Source organism: Lepidochelys kempii, chromosome 8, assembly GCF_965140265.1.
Source record: "Lepidochelys kempii isolate rLepKem1 chromosome 8, rLepKem1.hap2, whole genome shotgun sequence".
NCBI lineage: Eukaryota > Metazoa > Chordata > Testudines > Cheloniidae > Lepidochelys > Lepidochelys kempii.
The window spans coordinates 83,905,941-83,927,030 of NC_133263.1; the positions used below are offsets into that span (position 1 = coordinate 83,905,941).

The window sequence follows — 21,090 nt, forward strand, 5'->3', positions numbered from 1 at the left end:
ATTTAATTGTTCTTGGGTGGATATTTACTGTATTTAGTATATTGTGAAATGAGGGATCTTTTTTGTGTACAGGTCATTTGAAATGACTGATGCGGTTTGTGAAGTGATGGTTCTTGACACGAATGCTTAGAGCATGGACTAGTCAACAGGAGGCCTGAGTTCTATTCTCAAGTGTGGTGCTAATTTGTCACATGACTTTAAGCCAGGTTACCAAAATGAAACCTATGGGAATTAGGTGCCTAAATACCTTTGAGGATCTGGAGTTTAACCTCTGTATCTCAATTTCCACATCTGTAATAATGGTTATAAATAGTACTTATCCATCTTTATAAAGTGGTCTAAAAATCCCAGGATCAAAGGTTCTTTGAAGTGCACACTATTATTATTTTATAGCATAATGCTTTTAGCTGGACATCTTTGTGCTAAAAAAACAGAAACCAAAAGCAGTATTTTTCTAGAGTTGCAGAGATATTTCCTTTGTCATATTCAATTCCAGTTGCACATGTCACGCTAGAGTTATAGTTCTTAAAGCTGAAAAACAACCACTGTAGTGAAGCTGGCCAGAGAAGAAAAGGTATGTTAGACATTCAAGTTTAAGATTAAGTAGATCTTAAAATTACTGATGTCTGTAAATACTGTTTTACAATGCTTTTTTAATATCGGAGGTGATTCACACTGAAGCTAATGAGTCAATACAATCACAGTGACAGGTCTAGAATGACAGCACAAAGCAGATAGGGACAGTGGTGCGTATCAAGTCTGGCAGCCTTTACCATTACCAATCCTTAGTTTAAGATATGTTTTTCACTATACTCTAAAGCCCCACTCCAGGCTGGAATGTAGCATACAGTTACAACTCTTCAAAATGTAGAAAAAAAGCAGTTTGGACATCTGTAATAGTACTAAAGCATTTTAAAAAATTAATGACTTCACTAGATTTTATTTTGTATTCCGGTAATTTTTGCTGTGTGGACCAGTGGGGAAAAAATTAAAAACAATTTATTTCCCTATAAATATCCAGTCCCTTTTGGAATCTTGCTAAGGTCTTGGCCTCATCCCCATCCTGTGGCAGTGAGTTCTAATTACACATTGTCTGAAAAAGTATATCCTTAGAAATGTTTGTCTTAATCTCTGAAGCATCCTTAGGAAATACTTCTACATTCTGCTTAATTAGATGGGGGAACTCAAACCCAGATCCTTAAAAGTACTGATCAGCGTTCCAATGCCTAAGCCTTAGTTGCTGCTGCCCACAGGAATTTTCAGCCCCAACATTGGCACTTAGGCTCCCCATATAATACAGCGGAGATTTAGGGGCTTGATCCACAAACTGTGGCATCTAAGTCCAACATTTAGACACCATGGACAGGCTTAAAACCACCACTCAGTTGCCATCTAACCCTGTGGGCACCTAAATTTCACCAGTTAGGCAGGTTCAAAGCTGCCTAAGTGCTGATGCTGTTCCAGAGCTGCTGAGTTGCCCATACCCTTGTTCACATATAAGCCCTGTCCTTGGCTTTTCCTATTGGCTCAGCTTGCTGGCTGCTGTGAATCCCACTTTTAAGTGCCCAACTCTTCCTATGCTTTGCATAGGGAGCCTGGATGCCTAATTCAAGGCTAAGGATTTTATTAGGCCTTAGCAGGGTGACTAAAATTAGACCTTGCAGTGCTGAGCTAAAAACCTCCTTTGTGGAGCTAATGCCTCGTGGGCACATATATTTCTATTGGTAAAGTCTGAGATGCTCACGTTTCTACTAGTGGGCATGCACACAGCTGCTTCAGTCCTGACACCACCAAGTGACTTGCTGCCTAACTCATGGGCCTTGGTGGGATTCACAGCCCCAACCAATCTCACCTGTGTGGCCCGACTCAGTAGTTAGGATGCTTTATGACAGTGGTGTGCAAACTGGTGTGTGCACCTTCGGAGGGAGGGAGGGGGAAAGAAACGCAAGAGGTTCTCGGGGAGGGGGTTGGGGAGGGGTGCATGAAGAAACTGTGATGCTGTGGGCCCCACAAGACCCACTGCTGTAATAGCAGGCGTGGGATAAAAATAGTCTGTAATGTGGGATGGGAGTGGGATTAAAAACATAGACCTCCTGCACCACAAACACCATCAGTGCCCCCCCGCTACCCTACCCTAGCCAGCAGTAAGTCGTGACAATGCCTCCCTTACTGCTTCAGCCATCCCACCCTGTGGTGCCCACTATTATGGCAGGGGGATCCCAGTCCTGCTGCAGGCTAGAGCCCTTGCCCCCCCCCAAAAAGAAAAAAGTTTCAGATTACAAGTCATGTGGGGGCAGGGGACAGAGGCATGACAAATGCTGTGAATGGCAAGGGTGGCTGTGACCGGAAGACTTTGCTGCCTTATGGCATGCCTCTTATGGGATTGCCTCTGCCTCCCTCCCTCCCTTATAGCCCCTAGGAAGTGTGGGAGCAGGGACTGGAATCTGGGTTGATCCCAGATGTGTGCCCTACCCACTGGCCTATAGCGATTCATTTTCTCTCGCTCTCTCTCCCCCCCTCCTTTATTATACACAGTGGAACAGCAGCAACAGGAGAGATCAAGACCCTCTTTCCCTCCCCCAGCCCCCAAGTACCCCAAGCTTAGGGCATTCTCCTGGGAGGATCTGTGTTCAAGTGGCTGGTCCACATGGCGCGGAGATTTGGCTCTCACCTTCTAGGTAAATGCTCTTGCCCCTAGGATTTTGGTTAAAAGCAGACCCCCCCCCCAAAAAAAAAGCCAGGAGTGGGTTCATGGCTGAGAATGCCAAGTGCAGAGAGGCACTGTTCACTGCTCCAGACTGGTGCCTAACTCCCCAAACCTCGTGCTGCCAGGGAGTGGAGGAAGGAGTGACAGATCTGGAGTCCTGGTCCCCTGAAAAAAAATCCCCCACCACGGCCCCAGGTCTGAAGGCATTTCTGACCTCAGGTGACTGCAGGGAAGGAAAGAGGCAGAGTGGAGGGGGTGGAATAAGGTGGGGGAGGGGATCCATGCTCCAGCCAGGGCCGAGCTCCAGCACCCCCTCCCACCTGGCTAGGGTCATAGGGAGTGGAGGTGAGTGCTCAGTCGTGTGGCCCTGACCAGGCTCTCAGTGCTTCTCCCCCACCCAGTGGCCCTGACTGAGCTGGGGGGGGCGGGGCTGGGCCCAGACCTCCTTCCCCCTGCCACAGGGAGAGGCAGAGAGCACAGAGTGGGGAGGGGCCCTTGGCTAGAAAAGGCATACGGGGGATAGCCTCCCCTAGGGGAAGCTCCATCCACTGCCTATGGGCAGAGATAAGACTACACCCCTCACCTCAGCATTTCCTAGGGGCTTGGCTAGGTGGCTAGCTTGTTGGCATCTGAGACTTCAGGGCAGGAGTGGGCAAACTTTTTGGCCTGAGGGCCACATCGGGGCTCCAAAACCGTATGGAGGGCCAGGTAGGGAAGGCTGTGCCAAATAGTCTGCCCCCCACCGATCCAACCCCCCCCATTGTCCCCTGACTGCCCCCCCCTCCTGGGACCCCTACCCCCTAAACCCGCCCCCCGGTATCCCATCCCCTATCCACACTCCTGCCCCCTGACAGCCGCCCCTCCCCCCCAATCACCCCCTGCTCCCCAACAGCTCCTTATCCCCCGCTCCCCGCCCTCTTACCATGCCGCTCAGAGCACCAGGCCTGGCCACACCATGGGGCAGGCTGGCGGGTCTTGCAGCCGCGCTGCCCGGCAGGAGCTCGCAGCCCAGAGTACTGGCGGCACAGCGAGCTGAGGCTGTGGAGGAGGGGGGAACAGTCTCCCCAGCCGGAGGCTCAAGGGCCAGGCAGGACGGGCCCCCCGGGGCAGTAGTTTGCCAACCTCTGACCTAGAAGCTGCAGGGAGTTGTGGTAAGTGCCCCGTGGATCCCGCACCCCAACCCCTCACCCCCGGTCCCCTCCCCCACCCACACTCCCTCCCAACACCCCAACCCCAGCCCTGAGGCCCCTCCTGTACCACAAACCCCCTCAACCTTGCCCCCTGCCACCACAGCCCCCTCCTACACCCAAACTGCCTCCCAGAGCTCCCCCCCATCCTCCTGGCCCAGCCCTGAATCCCCTCCTGCACCCCAAATCCACGGCCCCTTCCCCCAGCTCATAGCCCTCTTCCCCCCCCATGAAAGTGAGGTGAGGGTGGGGGAGAGCAAGCAACAGAAGAAGGGGGGGACGGCGAGCGTGGAGGCGGGGGGGGCCTCAGAGAAGGGGCGGAGCAGGGGTGTTCAGTTTTGTGCCATTAGTAACTTGGCAACCCTACTTACCAGTGGCCTGCATCCAGCCTCACCCTACCCCGCCCCCACCCCCAGCTACATGGTCAGTGCATGCCTATGGGAGCAGGCCCCACTGACAAGATGGGGACACGCAGCCTAAACTGCATGTTAGCTGGGGGGGGGTGACCTGTGGGCTGAGGTGGTTTGTGAATGCTGATCGGAGAACTCATAGGCACCTACAGGACTTAGGGTTAGATAGCAGCAGAGTGGCAGTTTTGAAAAAAGTCAGTGGCTCCTAAATGGAGGTGTTAGGCATCTAATGAAGCAGCTAGGCACCTAAATATCTTACAGGAGTCATTGGCCAGTTAATGGGTAACAGGAGCCACCAGATTAGTTACTGCTGATATTAAACCTCCTGCTTCAGGGCTAAATCCAGTCTCTAACTATTAAAGATTATCCCACAACTGCCTCCTGCAGTGTTGTCTCCCTCCCCCACTCCACCTCAAAGTATCTGGTACTGGCCATTGTTGGTGACAGGACCCTAGATGAGCTGGACCTTGCTGCTAATCCAGGCTGGCAATTCCTACTTAATATAGAAAAGGGTCGAGTACACTATTTAACCCATATTTAACTACAATTTCTTAGGGACTTTTACTATGGCGGCATAGCGCATGCAAGCCTGACAGCTACACAGTGATAGAAGACCTCAGGCTACATTGACTCTGTAATGAAAGAGCTGCAGCACAGCTGCGGCTGGCCTGGGTCCGACTACTTGGGCTTAGGCTGTGGGACTAAAAATAGCAGTTTAGCTGATCGGCCTCGGGCTGGATCCTGGCCTCTGAAACCCAGCAAGGATGGAGGGACTCACAGCCTGGGCACCAACCCGAGCCTGATCGTCTCTACTTTAGTCTATTTTTAGTCCCAGAGCCTGAGTCGCAGCCAAGGGACTGGGCTCTGAGACTGTGTGCTGCCAGTTTCTTTTTGCAGTGTAGACATACCCTAACAGTGCTATATTTTACCACGTCCAAAATCCTTTTAGCATTAAACCAATAATAAAGTCACTAAAAGACAGGTCACTATGGCAGCTTAGAAGCCATTGTAATCTATAACAAAATCTTTTACAGTGACAATTAACATGTTCTGTAAATCAATTTGACTAAAGTTCACCAATTTTAGCACTATGTGTGGGCTATGCCGCCAGTAGCCAGGGTAAAATGGCTCTTCACATAATCAGTTTAAAATCCATTCTTTTCTTTCTAAGGTGCCATGACATAACATGAGAGGAATAAAACACAGTCACTAAGGGTATGTCTTCACGGTAGCTGGGACCATGCCTGCCTGCCCACAAACTACCTCTGCTCAAGCTAATGTGCTTAAAATAGCGGTGTGGACATTGACACAGGCTAGCCACGTGAGTAGGGATCTGGTGGGGCCAGTGGGGGTGTCAAGAGGGCTTGTACTCCGGTGACTAGCCCATGGCACTGCTTGTCCCACAACATCCTCAGTGCTCGTTTTTAGTAGGTGACCTCAACTTGAGCTAGTGTGTGTCTGTCTACCTAGGCTGGGAGGCTCACCCTAAACATCTGAAGAAGTGGCTTTTTTACCCATGAAAGTTTATGCCCAAATAAATCTATTAGTCTTTAAGGTGCCACCAGACTCCTTGTCACCCTAAACTGAGAGTCGGGACCCCAAAGCAGGTCATGACCCCATTTTAATGGGGTTGTGAGGGCTGGCTTAGACTTGCTGGGGCCCAGGACTGAAGCTGAAGTCTGAGCCCCAGCACCCGGGGACAAAGCCTAAGCTGCACCACCTAGGGCAGAAGCTGAAGTCCGAGTGCTTCAGCCCTGGGTTGCTGGGCTCAGGTTACAGGCCCCTTGCCTCAGCTTTGCCCCCACCCTTGCCCGGGTGATGAGGCTCAGGCTTTGCCCCCCTCACCCCCAATCTGAGGCAGCAGGGCTCAGGCAGGCTCAAGCTTCGGTCCCCCCTTCTGGAGTTGTGTAGTAATTTTTGTTGTCAGAAGAGGGTCATGGTGCAATGAAGTTTGAGAACCCCTTCTCTAAATGGTGGAAATTAAACATCAGCTGAAAATTGGCCAGAGAATGGGGGTAAATAATGGGCAAGTAGTGTAACTTGTACTAGTTTTGCATTCAGGGGTTTGCAGACTGAAGGGGTAAGCAGCAGGGGGAAAATACCAACTGAGACAAAGGAGAAGGACTGCTCTATCCTACTTGCTGCATCCCTTCCACCTCCTTGCAGTTATGGTTTAGACTCCACTGAATGCTAAATTGGTGCAAATTATGCTATGTGACCCATTTTCTAACCACATGCCACCACTGTTTATGTCCTGGCTGAGTATGAAGCAGAGACTTCCACAGGAGGTGCAGCTACTCCCATCAGGTGTGAATTTGGGCAAATTGTGTACACCCAGTGTGATCCCACTGCCTCGGGGTATTGCACCTCACTTTTGAGTTTCCTGACTTTTGACATTTTAAGATCAACCATTAATAATAGCTTTGGTTTCACTCTTTGTACAATGAAGGAGCTTTATCGCCTGAATTATAGTACTCATGTAATAAGTAAATTACTCCCAGAAATTACTTTGAAAAAGTGATTGAGTTTTAGTAGTTGGGAGTTGAAAGGACAAATAACACAGGAAATGAAAAGGAGTACTTGTGGTACCTTAGAGACTAACCAATTTATTTGAGCATAAGCTTTCATGAGCTACAGCTCACTTCATCGGATGAATAAATAAATTTGTTAGTCTCTAAGGTGCCACAAGTACTCCTTTTCTTTTTGCGAATACAAACTAACACGGCTGCTACTCTGAAACAGGAAATGAAATCCATCTTTCTGTGCAAGCCATTATAACCCAATAAGACCCACTGTGAATTTCCATATATAGAACTATTAGTGTCCACCACTGTAATTCACAGGAACTAGCCACATGTGCATCATGAAGAACCTGCCCTGTTCTGCTACTTTTTGTCCTCAAGAGGACAGTCTCAGAACCACTGATCTCAATCCACTCAGGCTCCTAACCTCACTGTGACCCAGGATCTATGAGAAGAAAGTTACTGGGGAAATAGATAGGAGAGAGTTTGGAGTGGTAATGTTATATCTCATGTAATTGATGCCAAACAATTTCTATTCTGCTGGTTGGTGTAGACTTAGGAACATCACGTAAGTACCTATTGTAGGGGAAGGATTCAGTTCATGTACTCTTAATCCATTGCAGGCTGTCTTGCAGATTGCATCTGGAAATGGGAGCATTACAGAGTTAGTGGGAAATATAAAAGGCCAAACAGAATGATGGAGTCCTCTGTGAGAGTCCTCCTGATGGAGTCCTCTGTGAGAGTCCTCTGACCTCCTGAAGTGGCCCCTCTCATTTTTCAGTCTTAATTATATGCACAGTGCCACAGATGGTGGCGATATCCCAGGATACAATCTAGTAAACCTTGCCCTGCCCTCTACTCCCTCTCCATTAAGAAAGAGCAGCCTGACATCATAGCAGCAAGTGCACATTTACATCAAAAGGAATTTTCTTTGTCATTTTCATATTAATGTGAAATGTCATATTGTATCATCTCTCACATGATCGTCACACGGGACTTTTTTTGCCATTAAAGACTCTATATTGGAGTGGAGCCCGGCAATTTAAAAAGAAATACAACATTTACAGATCAAATATTAATTACATGCTCAATAGAATCATATTTTTCAAAGGAAAAACTTATAAACAAGAAGCTAGACCTTTCTATACAACCAGCAATAAATTTTGGGTTTGTAGGCTTATGAAAGATAATCACATAATTGTGAATTAGAAAAATACTGGCCTAGCCTGCATAAAAACCTCCATTAAATAAGTATTTTAAGTTTTCACTATGAAAATTCAGTGGCAACATGCTTTAAAAAACTATAATGAATTAAACATCCCATTAACGATAGTCAAGTTGTTTTTTACAGATCACATACTTTACAGGAGGTGAGCTGGCCAGACAATGTTAATTATTGGATTATGATACAATTGGATACAAAATGTCCTTTTATGTATTTCTTCGCAAGAACTTCCTGAATATTGTAGCAGTTTCCACCCACAAATCCTGTTAACCTTGCTTTTCTCTTCTGCGAGGTTCAATACCCTGAAGCCTGATACAGTAGGTGATTGTGATTGCAGTCTTGTGCGTTCATTCCTCAGAACACGGGTTTAATCTCCAGGTGATTTATCGTAAGTGATTCTGGTTTCCAGTCTGGTTGAAAAAAGTGAATATTGAATGTCCGTGCCCAGTTCTCAAACACTCGTTTCTCTGTGATAAAACGATGATGGCTGCCCTTTCGTCCCCGCTCGTGTGAAATGTACATTGTACATTCATCAGGTCCCAAAGGTTCATAATAATGATAAGGTACTGAAGAATGATTAGGATCCCTGTGGAAAAAAGAAAATAGATGGAAGCCCAAGATGTTCTTCGTATTGATTGAAAAAAGATGCTATCTTAAATAAGCTGGTGGGCGCAAATCATTTTTTGTCCCAGTTAAACTGAATTTCCTGCAGCTGGTATTTTTCTAGCATAGTTCAGCAGTATCTGAATGAAGCAAAGGTGGTTTTCTTTTTCCTTCCTTTTAAAAGAGTGACTCCACTGGCTCAAAAACAAGGGAGGGTGTGCGCATGGCAGTGCCACATTGCTGCACTGAAATTTGAAGCACGGTGCTTAAAAGTTACTCACACCTTCTTGTCAACTGTCTGTAATGGAAAGGAGTACTTGTGGCACCTTAGAGACGATCATTTTAGATAAGCTATTACCAGCAGGACAGTGGGGTGGGAGGAGGTATTGTTTCATATTCTCTGTGTGTATATAAAGTCTGCTGCAGTTTCCACGGTATGCATCCGATGAAGTGAGCTGTAGCTCACGAAAGCTCATGCTCAAATAAATTGGTTAGTCTCTAAGGTGCCACAAGTACTCCTTTTCTTTTTGCGAATACAGACTAACACGGCTGTTACTCTGAAACCTGTCTGTAATGGGCCACTCTCTTACCACTTCAAAAGTTATTTCTCCTCCCTTGGTATCCTGCTGTTAATTGATTTATCTCGTTAGACTGACCTAACACTTGGTAAAGCCAACCCACATCCTTTCATGTATTTATACCTGTTCCTGTATCTTTTACTTCATTCAGCTGATGAAGTGAGTTCTAGCCCACGAAAGCTTACGCCCAAATAAATGTGTTAGTCTCTAAGGGGCCACAAGGACTCATTGTTTTTGCTGATACAGACTAAGGCACGGCTACCACTGAAAACTATATTCAGTTTTTAACTCGAGAGGAGAGGTGCACACTCTATTGAACTGGGGGAAGGGGAGGAGTTGATCCCAGTCACTTCATTCTCTCACACCTGCTTGTGTGAATATTCTCCCACCATGGTGCCAGGGATATAACCACACAACTTCATTAGCGCTTCCCACGTATATCAGGTTAATGATGCAACCCTCTCTTGCTGACTTTTTAATCAAATGGAACCAATGCACAAATGAGTTCCTTCTATTATAGTATCAACTTTCATATACGTAGGGGGCAAAAATTAAAGCCATTCACACAGGGCATCTCTTAGACCTTGTAACCCCATGCACATCAACCTGCAGAGATGCCACAGAGCACAACATTTTAAGTAGAGAGAGATTTATATGAGACATGGATCATTTTAACAATTTTCAACTCACTGATGGTACCTGCTACAGAAAAGGTGTTTGGTTTTAATTCTCACACCATACTTTGGTTGCCCTGTTTGATTGTCTATATCAGCCAGTATGTTGTTTTGAAAAATATACATATTACCCTCCAAAATGCCTTTAATATGGGCATGGCTAATTTGATCTCACAAGAAAACCTATCCAAGCCAGTGTTACTACTGGAGCTTAAATGGAGTGCATATGGCCAATACAAAACAACTCTAGTGTCAGGCTGTTTTCTGGCTGATGCAGTGCTCCCATAATTCCTCTGTGCCTCACTCCTTCCTGCCCCCAGGACGGGCCAGAATGCACTACTCTGACTATTATGTACCAACATAATGGTCCACACAATGTTGTTCCCAGGGGTGAAAGTAACTTGGAGTCTTGAGCAGGGGGGCATGGCCTCGACCAGAAGAGGCGGGGCCTTTAACTACCCAGGCCCTTTAAATCACCCCTGGAGCTCCCAGCTGCACAGGCAGCTGGGAGCCCCGGTGCAATTTAAAGGGCCCAGGGCTCCGGCCACCACTACCGCAGTGGAGCTCCAGGCCCTTTAAATCACTGCCAGAGCCCTTCCACCAGGGGCTCCCACAGCAGGGCTCGGGTGGTGCTTTAAAGGGCCTGGGGCTCCAGCTGCTGCAGGGAGCCCGGGGCCCTTTAAAGTGTCAGCCTGGGGAAGCCAGTCCGGTGCGGCACGGCGTACTGGCTCTTGCCGGTATACTGTACTGGCTTACTTTCACCTCTGGTTGTTCCAAGTTGTTGCAACTCGGAGGAGCTATGAAGTTGCTCTAAGCTGTGTGCTGAGCTGGCCCCTGATATGGCGCATGAATAGACCAATGCAGAATCAGGGCTGGCAGCTGTAATGCCAAGGTTATTACTTTCCGTTTGAAAAAGGAACTATTTGATGTTTGATCTCAATTTCAATCAAATATACAAACAATATCTAAAGTATTTTGGTATTGCCCATTATTTCTATTGTATAGCATCTGTCACCTGCACAATTCTCTGGCTAATTTTCCTTATTTCACCATTCTCTATATTGTATGTGCAGCAGTCATGTAAAAAATTGCTGGTGCTTTCCATTTATCCCTCAGATTAACATTTCAATTCAATCAGTCTGGCTTTCTCATAACACAATACAATACTGAGATCAATCCTCCAGCACCACACTAACAATAAAATTACATTTCTAAAAACAAGATTGATTCTGTTCTTATTGTACACAGCCTCACTGGAATATGTATGAGAACTTAAAAAAAATACAAAGAAAAAACAAAAAAACCATTAGTACTTCATCTACAGACCCCGATTTTTTAATTTTAAAAATCCATGTTTATATATGCATTTAATATAGATGGTTTCATCTATCACCAAGGTAGATTTCTAGATCTCTATTTCAAATGAATGTCACACGCTAAGTTTATTATAAAAGGTCCAATGTATTAAAAAGAAAAATAAATCTCCTAGCTGAGTGGTTTATACTGTTGCCATAAATCTAACAGGGTATATTTTTAATGTGGTATTCAAAAAGAAACTACTATGTATATAGGCATGTGCATATAATTTAGATTATTGCTCCTTTACATGTATTCGCCTCCGCACCCCCCGCCACACTTTCTCTACTGTAAATCTGGAGTAACTGTTTAAGTCACTGGAAATACTCGGCTGTAAAATCAGTGTGTGAGAGATCAGAATCAGGTCCATGGTATCCATCTAACTAATACTTTTACTGTGGTAAAAGATTAACTGCTTAGGGTCCACTCCTGCTAAAACTTCCAGGCTTACTGGCTCTGGCACTTCCTAGGCTTTTAAACAGCATCTTGGAGTCTGCATCATATTAAAAAGGGTGGGTATCCAGCATGTTGGATTAGACAAGAATTCCTTTTTCTCATCATATGGAAAGATAAAAGCTTATTAGGAAGATACTCCCTATTTAAAGGGGTTAGTTCAAAGCTACAGTTGTAGAAACACATGTAGACTTCAGAGTCTGGAGTTGGGACCTGGATGGTCCCAAGAACTTGGAACAGAAGAGCAAATGAAGCAAATAATTTATTTGTATTATGTCTCTTCCCCCTCTCTCCTTGTGCCTCTACCTTGAGTTTAACTCCCATGGATCTTATTTTTTGCTTTGTTTGAGGGCTTCAATAGCAGGCCAAACTTTTCTATGTAGGAAGGCCTATATCTTGTGCTGGCTGGGGCCTATAGTTACTTCATAACAATGTGTTATTTTAGACCCAGATCTTGTGAATAACTCCACACTGGCTTCAGTGGGACTCTGTATGGGTACAGATGTCCACTCATGAGCAGTCACTTCCAGGATCGGGTTCCAGAAATTCCAGGTTATTCCATTTAATACAGTGGTGACTACTAGAAATGGGTCTGAACCAAAACCAGTTATAGGAAAACACCAAACGCAGGGGAAGGGAACATCCAGATTTGTATCTTAACAGCTTTGGCCCAGCTCTTCAAAGGGATACCCAATGGGAGTTAGGTGTCTAAATACATTTGAGCGCCTGGGCCTTTGTGTTTAGTCTCTTCTTCTCTCATATAAGGCAAACCTAAATCCCAGTTCCAAAGACCCCTGAACTTCAGGATTGCTGGGTTTGGATCTGAACTCTGTGGCTTGAGTAAGTACACGGTAACCCAACTTAACTGTACCATGTTCTCTCCTAACTGCAATCAACTTGTGTCACCGGCAAATGAAATGCATGAGTAATCTCTATCAGGAAATTGCTAGTCATCTCATTTATTAATATTAAAACAGATGCTATTTTACCACTGCCTGACACTGGGCATTAATCAGTATTTTGTCAGTTAGCATGCATATTAATATCACAGCTGGGAGAGAGCTGCTGGAGGGCAGTTTGTAAAATACACTATACTTTCCCACTCATCGCATGCCAGTGCTGACACACAATAAGCACTTGTATCTGGCGTCAATCATTTACTTTTTGACACTTCAGTGCACATTTTTCCACAGATGGTATCCACCCACACTGGTACCTGAAAATACAGCAAACCATGTTTGCATTGAAAGGAATGAAGCAGAAAAACAAGGCCATCCCATCTCCCGCTCCAGTCAATCTCTTCCTTTACAAATTAAAAGTGGCTGTAAATCAGCCTTGCAGAATTATACTTGCTCACTTGGGGTGAGTACTATATATATTTTGAAGGGTGAATAAAATGTCATCATTCTTTATCATCATCAATCATCATGTTGAAGTATGGACAAGCAGATTTTGTGCTTCGGCTGTTAAGTTTTCTGGACAATTTTGCCTCCTCTCTCCAGTGCCCTGCCCCCTTTGGAATCTAATTTCTAGTCCATTAAAATTGTTCCAAACACCTTTATACATTTTGCTCCTGGTTATACAGGACGGAATTGTGCAGCCCTTACTGAGGCAGTGCTCTCACTGAGGTCAATAAGTAAGGACTGAAGGAGATAGCCCACCATGAATAGTTGCCATATAATTGGGAATAAAATGCATAACTCCAGACAACATAACTAGGAACAATAGCTACTTGATTTAAGGCAGTTGGGAGTGGGACAGAGTAAGAAGCCAGATTCAGAAGTGGTGGCCAAAGGAATAAATTACAGGACTTTAAACACCACTTTGCCTACATTTTCACAAATGAGAAATGACCTTGCAGCCAAACAAGAGAATTCTTGATAGGAAAATATCATTTTTTTACCTGACTCTAAATTGCCTCTATGTATATGCCTCTGGTGTAAAAAGAGTTAGCAATTAAAACAGTGGTCAGAATAAGCTCTACTGTGGGAAGATCTCCACAGATCCATGCTGGGGCTCTCCTCAGGCAGAGCTCCTCCCCAAATGCGGAAAGCAGAAACATGTATGGTGCCAGCTTCCCTCACCCAGCAGCTGTTAAGTGCAGAAAAGGTTCTGTGGGGTTGCAAATGGAGCAGGAGCCTGGCGGCTCTCTATGGCACCATTCCGAGATTGTGTCAGATTTCCTATCAGAAGTTAATCCCACCAGAAGTAACATCAACCCTCTTGTGTCCTTCTGGCATATGCTACTGGGCAGCCAGAAGCTTGGGTATGTCTCTCTGCACTGCAAACTAAGACCAGGCTGAGACTCAGGTTTGAGCCCAAGCCCCACCTCTGTCCACACACAAATCAGTCTACTTGCATCAGCAAGCACTGTGGAGCCGAGGCCTAGGACCCAGCTAGGAGGGTTCTTAGAGTCTGAATCCCACTGTGACTTGGGATAAGCCCTGTCATTTTGCAGAGTGGACACAAATCAAACGACCAACCTGAGATGGAAGGTCTGTGTAGTGCAGAAGAGATGCATTAGCACGGCTGTGAAACCTGGATCCAGCAACTGGAAACACAGTAAGTTTACAATGCAGTGTGGATGCTCAAGCATTGGATAGGAAACCATAGTCCACTTGTGAGTCCACAAGTTCGGGTCTCATAGACCCAGGCTTAGCATGCAGTGTGGACATACCCAAAGGGATCCAGCAATGGCAATGCAGCTCCTGGAGCTGGGTTGCAATGGGGGCCAGTAGAGACAGGAACATCCATACAGAATGGCTCCTGTCTCTGGGGAACAATGGCGCTTCCTTGTGTGCCCAAGATCACAGGAATTAGGAGATCTCACTGTCTGTGAATTCTACAGGAGCCCAAATCCCTCACTTTGCAAGGACAATTAAAGGAAGCACTGTGAAATCTGGTGTATTTCTGCTCTTTTGACTTCTTCCAACGGCTTCTCTACAGAAGAGGGAGATCTGGCCCCAAGTCCACTATGGGCTGGAATTTGCTTCCTGAACACTCAGAGTAGGTGATCTTCCCCCTTAATTTTATTTTGGAGCAAGAGAAGTGTATTCTCTGGGCTACACTGTTGCTAGGGACTAAAGCAGGTTATCATCTTACTACCGGAATACTTAATAACTTCAGCGCATCCCTATCCAAGCAGCACTTTGTAAGTCAGATACTCACAGAGTGGCATAAGAGCAACATCAGGGCACCTTAGGGTTTGTCTACACTGCAATTAAAATCCACAACTGGCCTGTCAGCTGACTCAGGCTTGCGAGAGTTGGGTTAAGGGGTGTTTAACTGTGATGTAGACGTTCGGGCTTCGGCCTGGGCTCTTGGACTCTGCAAGAGTGGAGGATCTCAGAGCTGGGCTCCAACCCAAGCATCTACATCACAGTTAAACACCCCCTTATCATGAGCCCTTTTGTCCAAGTCAGCTGACATGAGCCAGCTGCAGGTATTTAATTGCAGTGTAGACATACCCTTCGCTTTTGAAAAAATCCAGTAATATTATGACCAAGGTGAACGATTCAATCTTACATATGGATCTATTGCAGAACACCAGAAAAATCACAATACTCAGGTCAACCATTTCACTTTCAATTGCAAATACCAACACACGTAAATATTAAATTTAGTAAATGTACAGATTTATACACCTAAGTGTTGTTCGTGTTGACAATGAAAATCTTCTCATTCTGTAGGACAAATTCCTTTAAACAGAATTTGTTTCCCCCTGCCCTGGTGGAAAGAAGTTTGGTTAATGATCTTAAGCTAATAATTTTAACAGAACCAACTATGTAATATTCATGATTCCTCTGAAATGTCCTTCACATTACAGATTTGATATTAATTTAGTTCCATGAGAGTGATCACCCAGACTCATTACTTTGCTAATTAATACTTTCAAAAATGGGAAAGAGGAATTGTAAATTGAGTTTTATTTTAATTCTGAATATGAATATTATACAATAATTTTAATATATTTGTATTTGATATTCAACTAAATCAGCAATTCAGTAGGAGGATTTTAAATCTGGAAAATAATGAAAACATATTTTATTGCAAATTTTTACTGTGTTGGACCTAAAATTCATTGTTCCTAATGTACCACAGGAACACAACTCTGAAGTCCAGCCTTTTGTGCACATTTCTAGTAGCAGACAATAGTTAATAGCTCTATACTGTATTTTGTAACCATATATTTGAAAATAAGTATCACGCTTTATTTGCTACAATATTTTATAATTTAATGAGCTGACTAAGGACAAACCAGACAGTTCAGGTCATATTTATGGGAGCACCGGGTTCTTCTCAGGGGCCTTTGTAGATTACCTTCCCCAGAGTTAGTCTCTACACCACAGATGTAGACTGTGCCCTTTAATAAGGATAGATTAAATTCCATTGCTTATGAAACTGCTTTTTCCCATCTTTACGAGCAGGTAAATGAACCACTGTACTATAATTTGTTCACTGAACTATAAATATTAACTGTATATATAAAAGAGGCTAAAACTATATGTATACCCCAAATTAAAAAAAAAAAAAAAAAAAAAAAGAGTAAGAGAACCAAAAAATGGCACCAAGGCTAAACAGAGTAAAAGAGGAAGTTAGAGATAAAAAGACACATTTTAAAAATTGGAAGGCAAATCCTACTGAGGAAAATAGAAAGGAGCATAAACTCAGGCAAGCCAAGTATAATTAAGCAGCCAAAAAAAGGATTTGAAGAGCAATTAGCAAAACAGACTAAAACTAAACAGCAATTTTTTTTAAAGTACATCAGAAGCAGGAAGCTTGCCAAACAATCAGTGGGGACTTTGAGTGATCAAGGTGCTAAAGAAGCACTCAAGGAAGACAAGGCTATTGCAGAGAAGCTAAATGAATTCTTTGCATTGCTCTTCACTGCAGAGGATGTGAGCAAGAGTCCCATACTTGAGTCATTGGTTTTAGGTGACAAATCTGAGGAACTGTCGCAGTCTGAGGTCAACAGAGGAGCTTTTGGAACAAACTGATACATTAAACAGTAACAACTCACCAGCACCAGATGATATTCACTCAAGAGTTCTGAAGGAACTCAGATATGACATTGCAGAACTATTATCTTTGGTATGTAATCTATCATTTAAATCAGCCTCTGTACCAAATAATTGGCAAATAGCTAATGTAACACCAATCTTAAAAAAAAACTACAGTAAAGAACAGAATTATCAGACACATAGATGAACATGATAAATTGGGGAAGAGTCAGCATGGCTTGTAAAGGGAAATCATGCCTCACCAATCTATTAGAATTCTTTGAGGGGGTCAACAAACATGTGGACAAGGGTGATTCATTGGATATAATGCATTTGGGGTTTCAGAAAGCCTTTAACAAGGTCCTTCACCAAAGGCTCTTAAGCAAAGTAGGCAGTGACAGGATAAGAGGGAAGGTCCTCTCATGAATCAGTAACTGGTTAAAAGACAGGAAACAAAGGGTAGAAATAAATGATCAGTTTTCACAGTGGAGAGAGGTAAATAGCGGGGTCTGTACTTGGACCAATGATGTTCAACATATTCATAAATGATCTGGAAAAAGGGATAAACAGTGAGGAGACAAAGTTTACTGAAATCGTGGAAAAGCAGCATCACTTGCTGAAGGGTTAATGTCTAGCTATTCCACCTGGAAGCAGGCGGGGCACACCCTGACTGTTTCCTAGGAGCAATGCACACATTGCTCTATCCAAGGACAAGGGCTAGATATGAACCCTGAGAACTTGATTGTTTGGACAGCAACTGTGGGAGGTTTCTTTAGCCTGGGCTCAAGGCCTGAGAACCAGGATTGTAGTAGTTAGAGGATGGTAATTAAGCATATGAATTAACGTCATACATTCCTTTGTGTAGCAGTGTGTAATGCTTAGGGGGAGAAATATAATAAAAGGAGAAGGTGGAAGGCAGAGGGGGCAGAACAGCCCATCTCCGCTGACCAGCCTGCTTGCTTGCATAAAGCTGTGTTCTGTCTCATCACTGAACCGCAACAACTGGCGCCCAACGTGGGGCCCTCAGCACTCACCTCGCCCGGCAAGGGTTTCAGACGCGTCACTCATCCACTTCGTGGATCCCGGTGAGTATTTTTCATTGTGGTAAGTATGGGAAGCTCCCTCTCTGCTTTGCAAGTGCAACACCGCAATGAGCTGCAGTATTTGCTGCGTAAGGCTCAGCATGACTGCCCGGCTCGAGAACTCACTCTCCTGCTACAGGAGGTGCGTGCCAAGTGCCCGTGGTATCCTGAAGCTGGAAGCCTTAAGCTAGCGGACTGGGAGCGATTGGGCCAGACATTGCACAAAGAGCCTCGGGCACCCGTGCAGGCTTTACATGCCTGGCACCTCTGCCGCGACGTGGTACAGCGTGTCGCCTCGGACAGACCCTCCCTCGCGAGGCTGGTGCTCTCGCCGCCCCCGTCCGCCCCTGCAGCCATCCCCCCTCCTGGCGATGCGACACAGCGTGTCGCCTCGGAAAGGCCCTCTCCAGCCCCAACAGAGGAGCTGCCGATCCTGCCACCCCCGTCCGCTCCTGCAGCCATCCCTCCCCCTGCTTCGCCCCCAGTGCCTCTATTACCACCGCCTCCCTGGCCTTCCCCACCGGAGCCGGTGTGTAATCACCCTCCCCCCATGGGGCGCCCTGGAGAGTCATCTGCATCTGCTCAGAAGCTTTCGCTGGTGCAACAAATGGTTCACGCAGCGAAAGCTCGATCAGATCTTACAGCAGAGGAGCTGGCTGATCTGGTCTCCGTTTGCCCGGTGACCTGGCAGAATGATGACCAGGGCAACCCTGTGGGCACCTGGACCACTCTGCCATACTCGGTGATTAGAGAGGTAAAGAAAGCAATTCGTGAATTTGGCCTGACTAGCACCTTTGTGCGTGGTCTCATTGAAGGGATGGGTGCTGGGTACTCCCTAATCCCTGAGGATTGGAAAACGCTGCTGCGCATGATGTTGTCACCCAGTCAGTATGTTATTTGGCTTAGTGAGTATCGGCAGATGGCAGAACGCCAAGCCCAGGTATATAGAGAGCAAGGTATCATTTATGAGCATTTGGCAGGGGAGGGACAGTTTGCTACTATTGGGATGCAGTCTCAACTCCCTCAGGCTGTCTTCCCCATTATCTCCACCTGTGCCCAGCATGCTTTCAAGAAGGTCCCGGATTCAGGCAAGCCTACCAAAAGCTTTGTCAGTATCCGTCAGGGTGCCTTAGAGTCCTTTTTGGATTTTACCAACAGATTGCAGGAGGCTATCCTCCGACAGGTGGATAACACTGAGGCAGCTCACGAGCTCCTGTTAAAATTGGCAGTTGAAAATGCAAATGAGGATTGCCGCCGTGCTCTCCAGGCAGCACAAGTCTCTGGTATTTTAGAGCTCTCAGACATGCTGCGGGCGTGCCAGAACATTGGCACACAAGCCCACAAGGCTGGAGTTCTGGCTGCCGCCCTCAGAAAAACCGGGAAGGAGGGGAAGCGTTGTTACCGCTGTGGAAAGGAGGGTCATTTTCAGCGGGAGTGCCGCTCATTTAAGGCACCAGCCCGACCCTCAAAGAAGTGCCCCAAGTGTGGGAAAGGTTATCACTGGGCTAATCAGTGTCGTAGCGGGTCGGGAAACCGCGCGACGGGTCCCCCCCGAACCCAGGGCCAAACGGGGGTGTTTCCTACTCAGGCAATCGCTCCTCTGCCTTGGAATCCGTAGACTCTATGAGGGCAGCGACTGCTGGAAGTGCAGGGCTTGATTTGATCATGCAGGAGGACACTGACTTTCGGCTGCCAGGGGAGGTCTGTGCCATACCTACACAGGTGACGGGACCTCTCCCTGCCGGCTTTGTAGGTCTTGTTCTCCCTCGCTCACATGCTGGGAAACAGGGCTTTTTTGTCATTCCAGGGGTTATTGATGCTGATTACACTGGCATTATTAAGGTTCAGGTGTGGACTCATCTTCCACAGTCGCTCCTGCGTGGACGGTCAATTGCACAATTGATTTTAGTCCCCTATCAGGTGCCAGCTGCCGAGGATCGAACTCGGGGTGGAGGAGGCTTTGGATCTACGTTGTCTCACTCGCCGTCTCACAGCGCGTCTTCTCCACTTGTTGCTCTGACAATGTCAGTCCGCCCCTCGAAACCTCAGTTAACACTTCTTTTAAATGATGTTCCTTTTACAGGGCTGGTGGACACTGGAGCTGACGTTACAGTGATTCGTGATCTGGAGTGGCCGGTTAGTTGGCCTACGGTTCCTTCTAAAGAGTTGTGGGGGATTGGGGGTAGCAAACCCGGGCGCCAAAGTTTGTCTTGGGTCACGGTCTCTAAACCAGGAGGCCGTGCCCTTGCTACAATCCGCCCTTTTGTTCTCCCTGTCCACCTCAATATTTGGGGCCGTGATTTACTTACAAAGTTAGACACCACCCTCGATATTAACATCTGATGGCCCAAAACCCTCCCTCACCCACCGTGCCCTCCGCCTTACCCTTGGTATGGCAATCCTTAGAGCCCATATGGATTGACCAGTGGCCCCTCCCTCTAGAAAAGTTAAAAGCACTTCATTCACTTGTGCAGCAGCATTTGCAAGCACAGCGATTGGAGAGCTCCACCAGTCCCTGGAACACCCCGGTGTTTGTTATTAAGAAAAAATCAGGTGCTTGGCGGCTGTTACATGATTTAAGGGAAATAAATAAACGCATCCAACCTATGGGCCCCTTGCAATTTGGCTTGCCAAATCCAAATTTAATTCCTCAAACCGATCAACTTTGTGTGTTAGATTTAAAAGATTGTTTTTTCACCATCCCCCTTTGCCCTCAAGATCGCGAAAAATTTGCATTTACGGTGCCACAATATAATAATCAGCAACCCTCTCAAAGGTATCAGTGGAAGGTCTTGCCCCAGGGAATGCAAAATAGTCCAACCTTGTGTCAGCTTTTTGTGGATCGGGCCCTTGCCCCTTTTCGTGCCCGGTACCCTTCGCTGAAGGTCTACCATTACATGGATGACATTTTGCTAAGCGGTCCCCGGGTCACGGCACAACAGCTTGAATTTTTATCTCAGATTCTCGGACAAAATGGCCTGTTAGTGGCACCAGAAAAAATCCAACGCTCTTATCCCTACCACTACCTTGGATATAAGGTTTTACAAACCTATGCTGCTCCGGTTCGTCCGGAATTAATTTTACCTCAACCCCTAACCCTTGTTAAATTACAACAGATTTTGGGTCATTTAAATTGGATTCGGCCCTATTTTCGTCTCCCCACTTCAATGCTGCAGCTGTTGTTTGAGCTCCTGCGTGGAGCTCGGGCACCGGGTGCGGTTATTGCCATCACTGAAAAGCATACTGCCTGCATTCGACAAATCAATGCAGCATTGAGTCAGCAGTTTGTGGAC

General features: G+C 46.0%; 1 protein-coding gene across 6 annotated transcripts in view; it reads right to left on the reverse strand.

The window, feature by feature from the left end:
- ST6GALNAC5 (ST6 N-acetylgalactosaminide alpha-2,6-sialyltransferase 5) overlaps window positions 1–21,090 on the reverse strand; it is a 150,314-nt gene that overhangs the window by 46,396 nt on the left and 82,828 nt on the right. For 2 of the 6 annotated variants that reach the window (XM_073357301.1, XM_073357300.1), the window contains one exon: window positions 6,965–8,637. The exons of 3 other annotated variants lie outside the window; for them this stretch is intronic. In XM_073357301.1, the coding sequence (XP_073213402.1) occupies window positions 8,406–8,637 (232 nt within the window). In that variant the 3' untranslated portion in view covers window positions 6,965–8,405. Of the gene's footprint in view, window positions 1–6,964; window positions 8,638–21,090 lie in introns of those variants that run through there. One more of the 6 variants, XR_012160441.1, reaches the window with a different exon arrangement.